This window comes from Brienomyrus brachyistius, chromosome 5 (genome assembly GCF_023856365.1).
Source record: "Brienomyrus brachyistius isolate T26 chromosome 5, BBRACH_0.4, whole genome shotgun sequence".
Lineage (NCBI taxonomy): Eukaryota > Metazoa > Chordata > Actinopteri > Osteoglossiformes > Mormyridae > Brienomyrus > Brienomyrus brachyistius.
This window is the reverse complement of record NC_064537.1, coordinates 30,646,634-30,665,727: the sequence shown is the minus strand read 5'-3', so window position 1 is coordinate 30,665,727 and position 19,094 is coordinate 30,646,634. Positions and strand designations below refer to the sequence as shown.

At 42.0% G+C, this 19,094-nt stretch overlaps 2 protein-coding genes across 3 annotated transcripts; both read right to left on the bottom strand.

Moving 5' to 3' along the window:
- Positions 1-203: 203 nt before the first annotated feature.
- Positions 204-2,999, bottom strand: arl4d (ADP-ribosylation factor-like 4D). Its single transcript, XM_049015250.1, has 2 exons — positions 2,809-2,999; positions 204-1,543 (listed from the first exon to the last, which is right to left on the bottom strand). Exon 2 carries the CDS (start codon positions 1,408-1,410, stop codon positions 808-810), a length of 603 nt encoding a protein of 200 aa, XP_048871207.1. The 5' UTR covers positions 1,411-1,543; positions 2,809-2,999; the 3' UTR covers positions 204-807.
- An 8,554-nt stretch (positions 3,000-11,553) lies between these two features.
- On the bottom strand, positions 11,554-17,464 carry tmem106a (transmembrane protein 106A). 2 transcript variants are annotated; one of them, XM_049015246.1, is made up of 8 exons: positions 17,305-17,464; positions 16,302-16,513; positions 16,100-16,163; positions 15,244-15,397; positions 14,968-15,108; positions 13,917-13,960; positions 13,711-13,764; positions 11,554-12,673 (listed from the first exon to the last, which is right to left on the bottom strand). In XM_049015246.1, the coding sequence occupies exons 2-8, from the start codon at positions 16,462-16,464 to the stop codon at positions 12,559-12,561; spliced, it is 735 nt and encodes a 244-aa protein (XP_048871203.1). In that variant the 5' UTR covers positions 16,465-16,513; positions 17,305-17,464; the 3' UTR covers positions 11,554-12,558. The 2 variants fall into 2 exon arrangements, with proteins under 2 accessions (XP_048871203.1, XP_048871204.1); XM_049015247.1 differs by lacking the exon at positions 17,305-17,464 and having other exon boundaries at positions 16,302-17,294.
- Positions 17,465-19,094: the final 1,630 nt, after the last annotated feature.

Here is a 19,094-nt window from a genome sequence, read left to right as displayed (position 1 = left end):
TAAGGGGTGAAATATTCCCGGGGGGAAACCCAGGGAGCCTCAGTCTCCCGTTTTTCACTTCCGTTCAACCCCTTTTCAATTTTGTACTTGTGTTATGTTGTAGTACATCTCCAGAGGAGACGTCAGCTACAACAGTAATCCTGTTTTCGCAAGCGCTCTCGTATCACTGCAAATGAGATTTAAAAGTGATTCTACAACAGTGATCATGTCAAAGTCTTCAATAATTTATTAATTCATATGCATTACAAAAAAAAATATACATATTGTAAAAACGGTCTGCTTTCACAACTACAGATAAGAGTCCCATTGACCACCATCTGCAACCCACACCTCAACGACCAAAAGCACTTTCTATGGTGGCTGACACAACATAAAGAGGGCCCCTTTTACACTGGCAAACGTCCCACAGCTATTGAGCAGCGTCTTCTTTGCAAAGAGTCTCAATTTGAGCTTCTGTTAATTGTGATTCTGTAAAATCATCACCTTGCCAAGCTATGAGCCTCGATGCAGCTGTTTGGTCCTAAGAAAAATAAGAAAAGGTATACCAGTGTTCACAGAGGCCCGGACTAAAATCTTTTGATGCTACAGCTTATGACAGAAGTCACATATTCCTTGGATATAGCAGCTGCAGAGCAAACAAGAGCTATGGAAGAAAGCAGTTTAATACTGTATGTCATGTAAATGACAGATCCATCTCTTATGGTCCTCTCAGAAAGTGTTCCTTCGTTGAGAGAGCAGTCACAAATTCACTCCCTGAACCCAGGCGTGGGCCCAAAGACGTCCATACACTGCTTGGCGGGAAGAGGCTCATCTCTTTTTTCGGCTGTGCCGGACCATCTTCTTTCGCTTCAGGATCATCTCATACAGTTTTTCCAGACCAGATTGGAGGCCCTGGCCATCGACGGCACTACAGCCTTGCGCGTGGTGCAAAGTGGAGGCACTCAGCTCATGGAGAGCCAGCACCTTCTCTACCTCTGTCACGGACATGGCAGAGGACAAGTCCTGTTTGTTGGCCAGTACGAGCACAGGCACGCCCTGGTTCTCAGACGTACGGGAGATCTTGTGCAGCTCCACCTTAGCCTCCTCCATGCGCTCCGATTCGGTGGAGTCCACTACGTAGACGATGCCATCGGTGCGCCGGGTGTATGACTTCCACAGGGGTCGGAGCTTCTCCTGGCCACCGACATCCCACACCTGGAATGTGATGGCGCGGGAGCCTCCCACCGCCACTTTGATCTTCTCCGTATTGAAGCCCTTGGTGGGGATGGTTTTGACAAACTCGCGCAGCTTTAGTCGGTACAACAGAGAGGTCTTTCCAGCAGAGTCAAGGCCAATGACGACCACGTGGAGAGACTGGAAGTTTGGCAAAAAAGGTGTATTGGGGGCAATCTCTGTCAACTGGTTCCCCATGGCAACAGAATCTTCTCTCCTTGTTAGTGACAAGGTGGTGAATTCTTCAGATGCTTGTCTTTATAGGTGCATGGCGTTCACACCTACTTCAAAGATAACAGCGGCAGACTGGAGGAAGACAGTCGAAGACAACCTATTCAAAAGATAAACAAACTCTGGTTAAAAATCATTAGTGGCAAACTGCTCAAAATAATAAAAAAAACACCTTCAAACGTCTGTCCTAAATCAATCAGACACTCAAATGAGCCAAACAGGGGAAAATACACATGATAAATAAGTGTCAGGGAGAGATTTTAGGCATGGGCACATTAGGCAATATTACCACAAAAAATCGTTTTTGTGTAAAAAATACCCAAATTTACAGATTGCTACATTTTCAGCATCATGTCAAAGGACTTCTACACGGCCATCTGCATTGTCTTTCCTTTATGTACCCTTCCCAAATCTCAGTTCTGATGCGACAGCCAGCCTCCAGTACTTCAGCAATAAAATAAGCATAAACTGCCTGAATTGTAAATCACTGCGACAGTGTAACCTCCGCCCCCACGCCCAGTATCGGCTGTTCGAAAGTTCATCGCCTGATGCACAGCATTGCACCATTACGAACACAGTATTCGTTTATTATAAAATATTTCGCATCACTGCTCGTGTACGGACCTCCATTTCGTATCATCTACACTTAAAACCATCCGATTTTAACAGTAAAGGCTACTGGCTGTTGTTCCAGTCTGAACGCAGTGGATAATCCCTTTCTAATCCTAAACAGATACGGATTTCTCCGACTCTTTTTGATATTCAGATAAATATCCAGTATTGGAAAGCGGAATACATACATGTCTTAAATTCTAAAACAGAATGACTGTTAAAAAAATACCGTATCCATCGTATTTTATATATACGTATTTTTCTAAGGGTTGGTTCTTTTTCAGGGCTAGACTTCTCACTCCATTAAATGAATTTTGCAAATCGGAAAAAACCGTCTAATTCGCATATTTAAATACATCTACACAAATATAACGTATCCATTCCTCAATAAATTAGGCAACAGCAGTACTTCAATTACTATGATCTTCTGATGAGGAGCGGATCAGTTCAACATATCCATGTAAGTGTCGGAGAAAATCCTAAAATCAAATGATTTCATCCCAGTCTGGAGTATTATCGTTTAGAGCAACAAGCGTTCGCTTTCCAACGCAGCACAAAATTAGCAGAATTTTAAAACCGGTATAAAAACAATCTCATAATTATCAAACCCCTGACCAGAAACCCTCGGTACCAGACACCACAACGTTTTCCGGAAAAAAGGCATATTTAAAATAAAATAATAAATACTTAAAAAATATATACGTATTATCAGCATCCGCAGCGTTTTCACGAAGCAGTCTGTAAGTAACGCACCTGCTTAGTTTCCTTTATGTTGACCAAAAGCACACAGAAGTTGCAGTGCGGCTTGGTGAACGATCCACACAAATCTACGTGACACCGGTAATCCCAGGTGCACTCGCTGCCTGGTGGCTCTGATAAACGAGTCTTTCCTCCTCACTGCCCGCTTCGCGTGTGCAGCGCAGAGGACCGGGCGCCGCGTTTAGGGCGCAGCCCTCCTGTGACGCAACCCAAACACAAAAAGGATCCTCGGCCCCACTGGAGGATCTTAAAGGGGCCGCGCACTGTTTACGCCGGCCGACCAATCTAATCTAAAACAGAGATTTTATACTTCATGCATGACGCAGAAATATCTATCCAGTAAAGAGAATTTACATCAAATGCATGCGTGACAACCGACAGTCTTGACTGTTTACTGTTTTGTTAAAGCTATGAACTATAAAATATGAGCTATACTTGCCATTCCAGATTTTCACAGCGCTATTACGAAAAACGGTGATTTAACTGTCCGTTTCACTCAACGTCATCGCCGACCAAAAAGGGACACTGAAATAATAATCTCGTTTGTGGAACTTATCTAGAAATATTTTTCGTGATTCTGAAATGCAATAAAACATCCGCCAGGAAAAAGTGGAGCGTCATTAATCAGAAACCATCGTCAGTAAAAGGTGTACAGCATGGATCCTGATAGTGTCATCGCATTTATCAGTTGCTATATTTTGCTGGTACTCGTTTGAATAGTGTATATACCCAAATGTAATAATAAACATATTTAGGAACTCTACATTTTATATATTAATATTACATTTTGCACTTAAGCACAAGTTGGATGAAATGTTGATTTTAATTCAGGCGCATTCCCAGTCCACCTTCTCATCTATCTTTCAAGGTCATATTGCGTTTATTACATAAAACACATAATAGATTTTTAAACTTAAAATTATTTCATTACTAATGCATTTTATTTAACGCCGCAGTTCGGATAATTACTTATCAGACACAGTACATGTTATTATGTGTATGCAGTATTGGCGCGCCATCTTGCGTTTTACGTCCAGAAGACAGGTCTCACGATTTATAAAAAATACTGCAAAAATAAAAGCAGTTTTACATTACAAATAATCTTTGGTGTCATTCTACACACGTTACAGAGAGAAAAACTCAAAATCGTATTAATATATTGTTATTTCAAGAAGGTACTTTCTTAGATCTGCTACTTGGCAAGTCGATTAGTCTTAAATTAAAAGGATATTCTAAATGACAGGTCACGTGGACAATATTCTACCCTGCATGTGTATTAGTCAATTTTTTATTTATTTTTTTTGGTTCATAATAAAAATTATAGTGCATACTTGCAGAAGCAACCAATTCTTGTATTATCGGGCCTCTGACATTCTTCAAATTCTCTAGATACCACAACAACCTTGTTGACAATGGGGGGTGGGATCGTTAACTTCTGCAGAGAAACGAATTGAATATATGCCTCATGCATATTCATCGGTTTAAAGACATAACGCCGTCAATATACCTCCGGGCGTAGCATAGAAAATCTGACAGTGTTTCAGGATAAAGTGCCACCCCCACGTTATGTTTCTTCACACAGTGAGAACCAAATGAGAACGCTTATTAGTGGACCGGTGTTAATCAATGTTGCTTAGAAAACCAGCTTAATTTTCACTGAGATATGTAACTGATGTAAAAGATCTAATTAGCAGTCGGGTATGTTTGGTGTGTATATATATATATACACACACACATACACACACACGCTCACACACCGAAAGATATTAGTTTAAAAGTCATATCTTTTAAATAACTAGGTGGCAGGGCCAGTTCTACCCGACCGGTCAACTGCACGCCTGGTTACCTAGCAACACGCGAAGCTGCAGCCGCACGAGCCAGCGTGTCTCTCGTGTTGCCTTCGGCAAGGAGAAGATCGCCAGGCACTTTGCTGGCTCTGCAGTGAGTTATTCGTAATACCAGTTATTAGTAATGCGTTGGTATACGATGTTGTTTGTTCTCTCTAAATTTATCATAATCACAGCTGAATTATCAAAGTGACTGCAGATCAGTGCTGAGTGTTTGGCGGTTACTTTTGAGCTGATGCACATATTAAAATTATCTAGCTGGCGGTAAAGGTTACATGTTGTAAGCTTGCTCATTGTGCTGCGGTTTTTTTTCAAATAACATATTTAGAGTGTGCAAATAATTTTATAGAGGTTCTATAATCGATTTTGATTTACCGCTCCATGTATTGGGATTTGTTTTCGTAAAATATTAAAGTGTTAAGCTCTCTCTTAATTAATGAAGTCTGATTAAGATTGTTAAGAAGTTATAAACTAGATACAAGTACATGCAAGTAAGTTATGAGCTAGATATACTTTTAGGTCGATATATATGTAAACTGTATTTGAAATGTATTACCGTAAACTTTATAGTTTTTTTTCTAAATTTCTCACAATAGTACAGCTACGTATTATTTATTATTAGAATAAATTAATTAGTATTCAATTAAATAAAGCAAAGAATTGTGAGAGAACATGCATTTTTAATGTTGATAATAATATATTATTGTACTATTTTTCTTTTTGCTTTCTTAAGATGCAAAAACACCAAGAAATTTCTCAAAAAAAGCTGGAAATGTTAAGATATGCAAAATGATGCAGCAGACTTGTCCACTGGATTTGCATTGCAAACCAGTTTTTATTATGATACTTCTCAACCAATCCATCTATCTACCCATCCATCCAACCTTTTATTTTTAGCAATTTTATTTGCATTGGTCTTTGAGACAACTGTATAACCATAGCTCTACTATACTAATTGACTGTCATATTGGATGTCAGATATTTGTAAAGTGTTTCCTTTACATTTGGAAACAGACAAGAAATTTGTTGGTGTCTTAATACAATCTGATTGCAGTACATTTACTTTTTTGATATATTGAAATGAACTATACAGACATTTCAACAACATTGAGAGATATCTATAAACTATTTAATTAATTCGATAATTCAGATATCTATAAATCAGTTATAGTTATCTTGCCTTATGTTTAAATGTGATTTTGAAAGATTTGCATTTAACTTGCCTTAGACAAAATTAGTGCTTTTATGTAGCGTCTTAACCACAGTCAAGGTCTCACTGTTCCTCATAGTTATGAGACAGGTAAAACATTTCACTGGGATCTCTCAGGTTACACTGCTTCCTGAGTGACTCTGGTTTAATGATAAATCCTGCACTGCACAGATGGTGGTTTGAGATGTCAGCAATGCACTGGGAGGCTCGACGGCGGCAGGCTGTGGTGGATCGCCGGCTATCCATAGCTAAACAGGTAAGGCCTCTTACATTATTCATCTTCCCGGTGAAACACGAGCATGACATGCAACATAAATAAGAAAGGTAACACTACATCCTGTCCTGCTCCCTTCAGTCCTGTTCAGGCCAAATTCCTGATAGGTAAAAGTCTTCTCCTTCCTTTTTTATAGTGAGGTGACAGGAGATGACTGGTGCAGCTGGCTAGATGTGCTGCTTTTTCAGTCGAGTGGATTTAGCATGACCTGTCAAAGATTCTTTCCATTGGGCTCATAGACAATGATGCACATTGGAGAAAATATGTATTTTAACACATTAGCATAACAGTTCCTCATATGTCACCACTGTAAATGTCGTAGGCAAACTGGTCTATCAAAACAGGATTGTCACCATTGCGAACCCATTACCTATTGTGATTGGAGCAAGTACTTCTTATATTTTGGATTTCGTTTTAGACTGTGAGTTGTTGAACTTGTTGGCTTAAAGGCGGGGCTTAAAGATTTTGATATGTCCATTCCATGTGTCTCCCGTCAACACGCCTGTTGCCTACCGTTTTATATCACAGTGCCTTTTGACACATGGCAACCAATAGACGAAAATCCTGGTAGAAATCTTTTACTTTCACATGGAACATCCAGTGATCACAGATGTACTTTTTAGAGCTGAATATTCATCATGAAGAAGCTAGCCTGTGCATATTGGTGGACTTCTACACACGTGGAATTCCAGCAGAGTCTTTTTCCAGCTGGGGGTGTTGTGATAAGGTATTGAGCGTTCAGTCACATCCAGCAATTTCCTACTTGGAACAGAAATATAGAAAAAAATATGAGAAGAGGCCTCTAGCCATGCAAATGTGCAGCATGTCAGATGGAGATGACTCATCGTGCAGAGCTGTTGTTTTTGGATATGAAACAATTCTACAGAAACGGAGCCTCCCGGGGACCCCGGGGCATGTTGATCTGGGAGACAAGACCTGATGGTCCAGCTGTCCGTGGTCATTGGGTATCAATTTATTGCTAAGCAAGTTCACCAGGAGGAATATGACTGAATCCACCAAAACAATTTCACAACCATAAATGAGATTAGATAGATAGATAGATAGATAGATAGATAGATAGATAGATAGATAGATAGATAGATAGATAGATAGATAGATGGATGGATGGATGGATGGATGAGGCCTGTGTGTGTATGTATGTATGTATGTATGTGATTAGCACTGTTGCCTCACACTTCTGGGACCCGGGTTCGAGTCTCCACCATGTCTCCATGTGTGTGGAGTTTGCATGTTCTCCACGTGTTGTCGTGGGGTTTCCTCCGGGTACTGCGGTTTCCCCCCACAGCCCAAAAACATGCTGAGGCTAATTGGAAATGCCAAATTGCCCATAGGAGTGCATGTGTGTGTGTGGATGGTGTGTGAGTGTGTGCCCCATCCTGAGTTGTTCTCTGCCTTATGCCTGTAGGCTTTGGACCCCCGGCAACCCTGAATAGGACCAGCGGTTACAGAAAATGAATGGATGGATGGATAGTCTCGGTCCACCAAAATTTATGTTGTATCTTTGACCAAGCGTGCACCTTGGACAGAGCTGGTTCTCAGAACTGTAAAATAAATATATCACTAATAATTATGTGTTGTGTGATAATGAGTGTGCCCATCTACTTAATGTCAAACACAACCTCAGCGGCATCCAGAATGAGCCATTTCTCACCTAAGCAATGCTGCCATGTGCAGGAAATATATGTGGAAGATGAGATGCAAAATATGCTGGATAAAGCAGTTTTTTTCTTCATGCAATATGAATTGGGAAAGAGGATAATGGACTATTAATATTGACTAGATTATTGGAGTATTTTATTATTTCATGTTTATTCTTTACATTTAATATTTCAGTACAAAATAGAGGAAATCTTTTGGTAATGTTGGAATATAAAGTTATTTGTGCCAAGTATGATCAGTCATTTTGCTGTTTTATATGATTCAAAATGTTTATATAATATTTATTCATACATAGGGTACAATTACCGAAGTAAAACGTGTTCAGTGTTTGGTTTTTGAAAGAGTATTGACCAGATTCAGTGACTTATTGACCAGATCCAGTACTTATTTAAAATGTCACTGGTCAAGAGATATTTACATACTGAGCTGTAAATCCGGTCTCGTGGCAGGCATTACTGTCCAGTGCTGGTGTGTCACGTTTTGTCTTGTAAGAAATAGCAAAGCCTGTAGCATTTTAGTGCACCTACATCTTTTCAGTTGGCTACTTTCCTGCTCCGATCATCCACTCCTTCCGTGTGCCATGTCCCCCTTGTTTCTGGTTGTTGTCATTAGTCCTCTGTATTTAGTCCGCGTTTCAGTTTGTCTCCCCCGTCCGGTTGTTAACGTTGTATTGTCAGTCTGCGGCTGCCTGCCTTGTCTTCAATTAAACCCCCTGGTTTCCCCGACTCCCGACGTCTGTCTGCGCTCTGGGCGCCTTTGTGCACGACAGCTACAACCACTGGCAACTGGAGATTGGTGGAGTCTTAAGAATACAGATATTTATTGATGTTAATCATAATGACTTTATTTGAAACAAAAAATAGTCTATGTGAACATTGTCTAAACAGGTTTTAGCTCAGTGACTAATGCAACTCTTTACCCAAACAGGCTTTGGGATATCAAACACTGAGTTGCTTGTTAATCCTGAAAACCAAGACTTTCTCTGCATTCAACACATTATAGGGATTTTATGGAATTTGGCTGGAGGTGATATGTACAAAAATGAGTTGGCTTCTGATACAACAGATTCAATGATGCGTTTCATTGAAGATCCAGCATCACTTGGCTTGGGCATGGATGCTGCTGCTCTAAAAGTTTTAAAGCATATTCTCATAACTGTGTTTTGTGCAGATGCAGAAAGACCCACCAAAACCACATACAGAGGAACCAAGTCAACTCATTATGCCTGAAGCACCTCCAGGTACGTTTAATATCCATTAGGGGTCACTGTTGAGCAGCAAGTATCTGAGGTATTTCTTCTTCTAAGTCACGAGTGTCAAACTCCAGTCCTGGGGGGCCAGAGTCCTGCACATTTTTAGGTTTCCCCTCATTTATCACACCTGATTCAACTTGTGCTAATTACCACACAGCTCAGATGCTGAATCATTTGTGGTGGAACAGGGAAAGAATGAAGTTACACAAGGCTCCGGCCCCCCAGGACTGCAGTTCGACACCCCTGCTCTAAGTCCTTATCCTGGTTAGGATGTGGTGGGACCTGGATCCTATCCCAGGCAGCAATGGGCACACGGCCGCTGTGCACCTTCCCAGTCCATTTGTTGTACGACACACACATACGCACACTATGCACCAAGACACCAGTTTGCCCAACTGAATGTCTTTGGGACATTCAGTTTAACTGTGGGATTAAACTGGAAGTGGGATTCAAACCCCCTCAACCCCGGCGGTGTGAGGCAGTGATGCCCATTGAACCATAACGTCAAACATGCCTCCGTCTTCTTTGATATTGTGAAAGAGTTTTGGGTAATAATGGGAAATAAATAAAGATCTCCTGTTAGCAAGTGTCTAAAACTAAAGTCATTAATACAATAAAATATTCCAGCACTTTAGGAACAATAGTGTGTGTGTGTTTAAAATGCTGCTATGGTCTATTTGCTGGGACAGCAATCTACCAAGAGTCAATAGCTACTGGTTTATAATCACTTGAGCGATTTTCTCATTAACAGAAACAACACTGCTTCTCGTCTGAAGGCAGGACCTAAATCTCTTAGTTAAACCTGCCATGCTGCAGTCAGGCAGAACTTAACTATGTTGTAGATGAAATCCATCACAGTCCATTGGCCACCAGTAGGGGGGAAGTGGATTAAATATTAATGGCTGCAACTCGGCTTTAATTAGCAGTGATTCAGCTTTCGTGACAGATGGACACTGGGATCAGAATCCTCAGGATGGAAACAGCAGGCACATCATGAATGACATGAAATTGTTACTTAGGCAGCTGGATTACTTGCTTTCCTAGAACATACTGCCACACTTTTTCCAGGCCAAACCAGGGCCGCAAGAACTATGTCAACTGTGTCAACAGCTTATGTGCGCTTCACTGCATGGATTATACAACTGACGTTAGTGTCCACATTTCAGCGAAAGGCTCTAAACCCACCTTCTAGCTTCTATCCTGGCTCTGAGCCACATCCTGCTCCTTGGCCTTCCTCTGAAACCTTCCCTCCTCTCTTTGTGACTGATCCGTCTTCCTTTTTGTCTGGCAGTGACCGAGTGCGTTCACTGCAAAAACATCAGAAGCAGCAACGACAGAGGCGCCAAGCTTGGGAGAAGATACACCGTGAGTGTGAAGTTCCGCATTTTCCATAATGTGTGCTCCCATAACTGCTGACACTAAAAATGATCTGTGTGAGGGAGCAAAAATGTAGACTGTCTGGGGGGCCCTGAGGGTTAGGAAACACTGCACTACAAAACACAGAATCTGCTGCATTGATATATAAACAGAATATGATTAAGACCCTTAACATAATCCAAAGAGTAAACACGTTTGGTACATAACTTCACAGTGCATTTCGGAGACTTCAGCGCGAGATAACAAAATGTTATAATAAAATATCAGCAATTTAAACAAATCTAATTATTGATGAGAAATATAACCCTTTTCAGTCCATAGAATACTCCCAGCAGTGGTGAAAAGCCAGGAGTGGAACCAGGAAGAGGAGAGCAAGCGGTACCCTATAAACCACCTCTGCATAGCATCAACAATGCCACTGTAGCGGATGTAAATGAAATAAATCGGAACAGCTGATCCCCCTGCGCCTTTTGTTTATAACGGAGCAGAAAACCAAGGTCCTTAGGAGACACATATTTTCAGAGAAGTGGAGGTACTGTGGCCTGCTGTCTTAAGGTCACCTGAGGATCATCAGGCAAACCAATAAGAGGTGGCAAGGAAAGAATTACTGTGCAATTTTGGAAACGGTTTATCCTTTTGGAGAGGCACTCCTCAATTTCCGTTCATCTCCTTTACACCCCGTTTGCAGATTTCCATCTAACTGATAATCCCTGGTTTAGCGCAAGGAAATCTATTCATTTATCTGAAGCGGTATTCTATCTGAGCAGCATTTCCTCTGAATTAAGAAGCACCCCTCAGGATTCAAAATGCCCCCCCCCCCCAACACGATGCAGCCACATTCCAGCTTAATCTGCACTGCCTATACCTCTGCCCCTGTCTCCCTGCAGGCAGCCCTGGAGATGCCCCAGGCTTTGGTTGGAGCAGTCAAGCTTCAGGGTGGTTCAGTCAGGCCAGACATAGAACGCAATGTCGTTTGGTGCCCCTTTACAGCAGAGACCTGTCCAGTGAGGGAGATATTTGTTTGGACTTTGAGCTATAAAGGCAGGGGAATTTGTAAGAGGCAGAAACAGCAGCCTAGGGGCAGAAAGCTAGACAGTGATTCGAAAACATTCAGTTTATTGACAGGTGACAGAGGAAGTTAGTCTTTTAGCCAGGAAGTAAAATAACATTTCCCTCATAGCATCATCTGGATCATTACTGATGTAGAAACATAAGAAACAAAGAAAATAACTGACGGAAAAAATAATTTCAGCAACTTCCATATTTGAAAGATATAAAGGTGGTTGGTTATGATGATGATACATGGAAAATCAGAAAACTTAAACACCTCCAATCACAATATATTTAAAATCATTCAAAATGGTAAACAGTGACAGAGGAAAAAAAGGGAGATGGCTCCACCTTGTGGCGAGCATAACAAACTGCAAATTTCAGCACAAAAATAAAACAACATTGCGCTTAATTCTATTAGTTCCTGATAAACACACTTTTACAACACTGTATACTTGGTTCTTTTAGTCTCTTCTAAACACATTTAAGTAGCAGTAATCAGCACCACACACTGAGCGTCATCATTTTCACTTCCCTATATGAAAAAACAGGAAATCAAACTTTTCAAACAAAATTTTTCACTTCGGTTTACGCTCCGTGAATGAGAATATTAGCAGATATAACAAAGGACAGCAGAACTTAAAGCAGATCGAAGGACGATTAGCCACACCCAGATGAACTTGCCGGTCCAATAACACACTAGTGCTAATATATCAATTCATGTTTACATTAATGGCTTGGAAAGGCTACCAGCATATTATGGATACAACTTGCTGATACACTGGACATACATATAACTGCAATGGAGGCACTGCCAGGTATATATCAGTTACTTCAGAGCAATTTCGCCCCTAAGCAAAAGCAACATGCCATCTTGACCTGAAAAGTCAGATGTTTCCTGCCCTGGTTTAAAAACAGAATCTTCGCTTTTAAAATTCCCTTACAAGGCAAAAATTCTTTTGCGCTTTGAGTCCGGAGTACAGTTTGGTGTTACTGCCTGAAACAGGGAATGTCACTACCTTCCCCCACAGCCGCCGTTTTCCCAACCTCAAGGTCACAAGGCCTGAATAATATGGGGAACAGTTGTGTTTGTTCCACAGTCAACATATTCATAGGTGTCCAATGACAGCTCCTCAGAATGAGCGAGATAGTACACAGTCATTTTGATTCTGTGGGAGACAGAAATAATTAACAATTAACCAAAACAGGCGGTTACAGCATTCAGATAATACTTTAAAATACTTTAAAAATGAAAAATACACTCAGTTATCCTACCATTTTTGTTGACATTTTTGTAAAAAGTGAAAGTACTACAGGAACATCACATTACAATAACAGAGAGAGTAAAGATCCACTCATTTGCTCTTTTACAAGTGTTTGCTTAAGGCCACTGGGTCACACAACAAAGAAACTCTGCCCACTGACAAACATTAACATGCAACCATAACCGACTAAACTCCTTTTACACAGATCAGTAATATTTAACCTTAATGGAACATGTATCTACGGCGGCACAGTAGGAGGTGACACAGTGCGGTCCACTGGGATACAGTGGATACAGTTTCCATTATGGGCATGTGCGAGCGAATGGTGTGTGAGTGTGTCCCTCGATGGGTTGGTGCCCGATCTAAGATTGTTCCCTGCCTTGTACCCGTAGCCTCCAGGGATAGGCTCTGGACCCCCCATGATCCTGAATAGGACAAGCGGGTACAGAAGATGGATGGATGGATGGATGGATGGATGGATGGATGGATGGATGGAGACTGTATTGTATCCCACAGTAACGGCGCTACTAAAACTCACATTTTTAAGTGGCTTTTTCCCCAAGTTCATCTTTTTCCTCCCACAATGTGAAAACACACAGTGAAGTAAACTCCCTTTAAAGCATGCGAAGTGCATGAATGTGCCCCTCGTCATGCACCACCATTCCATTCTGGGTTTCCTCTGCAGCAGTACCCCCACCCCCCACCTCCAAAGTGGTTTCCAGGTTTGATTTATGAAACTGGCGATGCAGAAACTGCCTTTATTTTTAATCCCACCACCACAACACAGAAGCAGAACCTGTCTAAGTGAAACACAGCAGGACAGTGAGTGATGTTCCTCAAGCGAATCGATGACCTACATGAACCATACAAAGGTACAACAGCAGCAGGGGGTGCAAGAACAGACCAGAAATGGCCTGAGAGCAAGGAAGCGCGATACTCACTGCAGATGCAAAAACAAGGTGTGGATTCGGATGGATGTTCTTTTGCAATATTCACTGCATGACATGAAAAAACAGCCCATGAGTAAAACTGTGATTTTGTAGATTTTTTACTAAGCCATGTTACTGATTTCAAGTTCACAATAATACCACAGTCATTAAGGTTTTTAGCAGTAATATCAGTAATAACAGAAATAAATTTAACTTACTTCAGTCCAGGGTCATCAATTGAGACAAGGATGTCATACTCAAACTGAAAATGGACATTTTTAGAACATGATTAGTTAAAGGACCATTCAATAATTTGCAACTGAAATGCACACAGAAATGCATATATCGTATATCTAGAAAACATCTGTTAAAAATAAAAAAAATTGATATCCGTTTTGGGTGTTTCAGTATCAAAGTGTTCAGTTACTGTTTTCTTTTTTATTACTTTACATCTTTTGCTCTCCTGCAACGTAATAAGATTTAGCCAGATTTACCTCATAAAAAGAAGGATTTGTTAGATTCAAATTTTCATTTTCATTAACAGTTTGTGTCTTGCCAATACTGAATGATACGATAATCCTCCAAGCCTTCAAAACATCCATCCATCCATCCATTTTCCAAACCGCTTATCCTACTGGGTCGCGGGGGGTCCGGAGCCTATCCCAGAAGCAATGGGCACGAGGCAGGGAACAACCCAGGATGGGGGGCCAGCCCATCGCAGGGCACACTCACACACCAGTCACTCACACATGCACACCTATGGGCAATTTAGCAAGTCCAATTAGCCTCAGCATGTTTTTGGACCGTGGGGGGTAACCGGAGGAAACCCCACGACGACATGAGGAGAACATGCAAACTCCGCACACATGTGACCCAGGCGGAGACTCGAACCCGGGTCCCAGAGGTGTGAGGCAACAGTGCTAACCACTGCACCACCATGCCGCCCTGCCTTCAAAACAATCAACCGGTTTTCCTAGGAACATTACAATGAAACAGTCAGCATGGCTAGATACAGATGTCAACATGGACTATATGTTGTCTTTGAGAATTACAGAGCTGGTTTTACAGCTTTCCACCACAGTGTCCTGTACTCTTGTGCCACATTCATTCGTTATTTCTGTTAAAATACCTCAGGTTTGTTCGGTACACCCCTCTTAGTTGATGGGTTCTGACTGTGGTCCTCATATACTTGATTTATTTAACCATTTAATCTTCTATTGATAACTTTATGATTGTTAAAAGCAAAATGTAGACAAGGCTGGGACTCACCGGCTTAACTGAACATGGTTTCACTGTAGTAACATTTCTAATCTTCAATTTTCCGACTATTGTGTCGACGATCAAAACCTGCACGTCCAGATTGCGGGCCTCCACATTGACAAAGTTCTCATTGCTGATGTTAATAATGTTCTGGAAATAAGCAAATGCACAGGTCTAATTGATGCACAACACATCGCAAATGCCAGACTGAGTGACTGTGACCGAGTGACTGTGACCGAGTGACTGTGAATGCTTAGTCAGCACAGCGGTGCCAAGTGTACTCACTGTGACGGTCATATTGACCGTGGCGGGAGAGAAGTACACCAGGACAGATTGGATGGCCACAGGGGAAAGTGAAACAGTCCGCGGGAAGAGGAAGAAGAGGACTAACACAGATACTATGAGGCACAGCAGCACAGATATGCACACATAGCGCTTCCTGGGGAGGAGACAACAAATGACACCTTTAAGAAACAGCAGCGGCAAAATGTATCACCAAGAACTACTATTTTTAATACATTGACACAGTTAGTCACCTCTTAGAATGTATGTAGCCTCTCTTGTTTTAACACTAAAATATATCAGATATACAAATTTGCTTATACAGTCTCAAGCGAAAATGTGAAAGACACTGCAGACAGCACTTAAAATGAGATCCAGCCAACTCCTCTCTGGGTTGACTTTGTGGAATCACCACAGTTCCAATGTATCTAGCTCATAAAAATGAATACGATATATTTACTATTGAAATTTCACTTAGCAAGATCTAAGCAAATGGACCACAGAACAACAATTAAAAAGGCATGGATTAAGCATGGATCATGTCTTTAAAGAAACACTGTCATTAAAAAACAAACATACATTCAACTTCCTGTATACACTATAAATACTTAAGTTGGAACCTGGTGAATTTTGAATATTAACACAAGGTAGAGATTTAAGTAGATGCAATGATTAAAAATAAGGTAATTTAACATGTGAGTGATTTCCACTGACTGAAAAACACACTCAAGTTCTAAAGAAACACTGATTAAGTAACATGATAGCAATGGCCGCCTGCAGGAGTATTGTTGAATGGGCATGTCTCCTGCGTGCTACTCTCTGCGCAAATGTGCGGGAGCTGTTATCAGAGTACTCTTACGTCTGTGGTGGCTTCAGCCTCTGGTCACTGCATGGAATGACTGCTACCAGCTTTCTCTCCAGGCCTGTGGAGACCCCAAGGGGATGTAAAACAATGTGCTTTGGCTGATCCGCCAGAACCGTGACATCCACAGAAGGCATGTGGATTATTTATGCATACAAATGTATACAGCGGGAGGACCTGGCCAGTCCAGAAGAATCACCTCGTGGGATGCGTCCTGTCCCCTGACAAGTGGGGCAGTCCAAGGAGTCCTCTCCTCCAACGCTGCCGTAATCCTTCCGAGATGCTCTCTTTGCCTTATCGAGCACTGGGACAATCGTCTCCTCCTCTGGGAAACTATGCTTCTGCCCAAAGGACACCCCCATATTTGTGTCCTTTTTATATAGTGCCTAGCCAGATCAGGATCTGTCCATTCTGCAGTCACAAAATCAACTGGTTGCTTGAGATCATAGCTAAGGATACCTTCTTTGCATGACCTTTCAGTTCCATCTATGACCAAAAGGCTGCTAGTTCAGGATGCTGGTCGAAGTTTTAATTAAGTATTTAACCCGTATTTAAGTATTACTTCAGTAAAATTTATAAAAGTGTTTAAAAACGGTTTCGGATAAATGCATTGAATACGCAACTAATCGTACTATAATTGGGGTCTCAAATGAGCCATGACACCATCTCTGGACATTTAACCCGATGCTAAAAGAAGCGTCCCTGAACTTCAAATCATCCACTTTACCGAAAATCGACTCTGTCGAAAATTGACGAATCTGTCGCGGATTCACTGCAGTATAAAGCAGTAAAGCCTGACGCACATATGCGGTAGTAAAGGTTGTAAAGCTTGTTTTGCCTTGGCACGGAAATAGAGATTTTGAATTCCCTCTCCCGATTTTAAAAGTTATTTTCTAAATTATTTTCAAACTCCCCCGTCTGTTCTGCCAACAAATATTTATAATACGCGGATGTCCTGCCTTACTTTCAGTTTCTCTAAAACTTTTTAACAATATTACATAAAAATATCACGCAAAAATCACAATCACGCAACCCTCCCGTGTTAGAGGAAAACAGGATTAAACATCTCACTGATTACTAAACAGCAGATTGCAAAATTTCGTATACAGAACAAAAAATAAACAACGCAACATCTGTTTAATCGCTATGATCTCGGTAAAATAGCCCGCTGCAAAAATTATGCGTGAAGTTAAACATCTTACCCCACGGATAGACCACTGGGGTTATCCGTCATCATGCTGAAAGGATCACACAGATTATGATCATGAGATGACAAGTATGTCGATGATTACAAAACCGTCCAACGACCCCTTTCCTTTTCCTTAGATTGCGACGTAAGAGCACTCGTCAGGTTCCACCCAGTGGCAGTTTGCGGTACTGCATATTTATCGGGGACTGCGGCATTTTTAGCTTCTTTCAACAGTAAAAACACCTGAGCCGCACCTCTTTTAATACAGCGGTTATAAAAACAATGGTAAGACTGGCAAATAGATATTTCCTGGCTAAATAAGCAATCGCCCTGCAATATATCAGTCTCATATAAATATACCAGTCATTCCTACATTGTACATTTTCCTGTGCCCAAATGTGGGTTAATACACCGTCAAATGTCTCTAAAAGTGTTGTTTTCTTTTGTCTAAAAATCACAGATAAATGGATTTTCAATATTTGTCCTTTTGATAACTCACTCTCAATTCTTCACTACAATGGCTTAAACTCTCAGCTTTTGTCATATTATATGCTTAACAGCATGGAAATGACCACCAAACCGAAATGGTGAAACCACTTAAAATTGACCAATAGGTTAATTTATTTTTGATTTCAAGATAAAATGTAACTAACACCATCATCTTCTTTAATTTAGAATTTTATTGTACCAAAATATTAAGACATATTTGAGTGGGACAGGAAGAGACACTACCCAACAGGAATGAGTCTGACCCCATGTCTGCCGTAATAAATAAAGAGGAAACAGGCATTGGATCATTACAGCAGTGCACAAAGAACCAAGATTCCTCTGACCCATCACACTTCAGCTTGGTGAAGAGACCCACTGAGTGAAAGGCTATTTAAAGCAGGCCTGGACTATGGTTGTAGGCTTCCTTTATCTGTGAACCAGGTGTGAAGCCTCTGTGGCCAATCATAATCAGAAATAATTCAACTACTTACCTGGGAGAACTGAAAAACAAGGCCTGGATTTGAAATTGAGGGACAGATTTGAAGAGCCCTGCTGTTGCCTCAGTGCCAGGGGTCCTATCCTACCCCTGCTTCTGTGTGTTTGGAGGTTGCGTGTGTTTCACTTGTGTTTTCCACTCACAGTCCAGAAGCATGTAACTAGATGAACTGCTCACAGTGCGTGGGCCTTGTGATAGGCCGGCACCCCACCCACTGCATCCCCAGCCTTGTGATAGGTCCGCACCACACCCAGTGCATCCCGAGCCTTGTGATAGGCCAGCACCCCACCCAGGGCACCCTGAGCCTTGTGATAGGCCGGCACCCCACCCAGTGCATCCCCAGCCTTGTGATAGGCCGGCACCCCACCCAGTGCATCCCAAGCCTTGTGATAGGCCGGCACCCCACCCAGTGCATCCCCAGCCTTGTGATAGGCCGGCACCCCACCTTGGGCATCCCCAGCCTTGTGATAGGTCGGCACCCCACCCAGTGCATCCTGAGCCTTGTGACAGGCCCGTACCCACCCAGTGCATCCCCAGCCTTGTGATAGGCCGGCACCCCACCCAGTGCATCCCAAGCCTTGTGATAGGCCGGCACCCCACCTTGAGCATCCCCAGCCTTGTGATAGGCCGGCACCCCACCCAGTGCATCCCAAGCCTTGTGATAGGCCGGCACCCCACCTTGAGCATCCCCAGCCTTGTGATAGGCCGGCACCCCACCCAGTGCATCCCAAGCCTTGTGATAGGCCGGCACCCCACCCAGTGCATCCCCAGCCTTGTGATAGGCCGGCACCCCACCTTGGGCATCCCCAGCCTTGTGA

Bases quoted from the DNA above. Each gene is read 5' to 3' on its own strand.
- arl4d (XM_049015250.1), bottom strand. From the start codon at position 1,410: ATGGGGAACCAGTTGACAGAGATTGCCCCCAATACACCTTTTTTGCCA.
- tmem106a (XM_049015246.1), bottom strand. From the start codon at position 16,464: ATGGGGGTGTCCTTTGGGCAGAAGCATAGTTTCCCAGAGGAGGAGACG. The intron at 15,109-15,243 runs GTGAGTACACTT...GCTTATTTCCAG, and splicing joins CGGTCAATATGACCGTCACA to AACATTATTAACATCAGCAA. The intron at 13,961-14,967 runs GTGAGTCCCAGC...GTCCATTTTCAG, and splicing joins AACCATGTTCAGTTAAGCCG to TTTGAGTATGACATCCTTGT.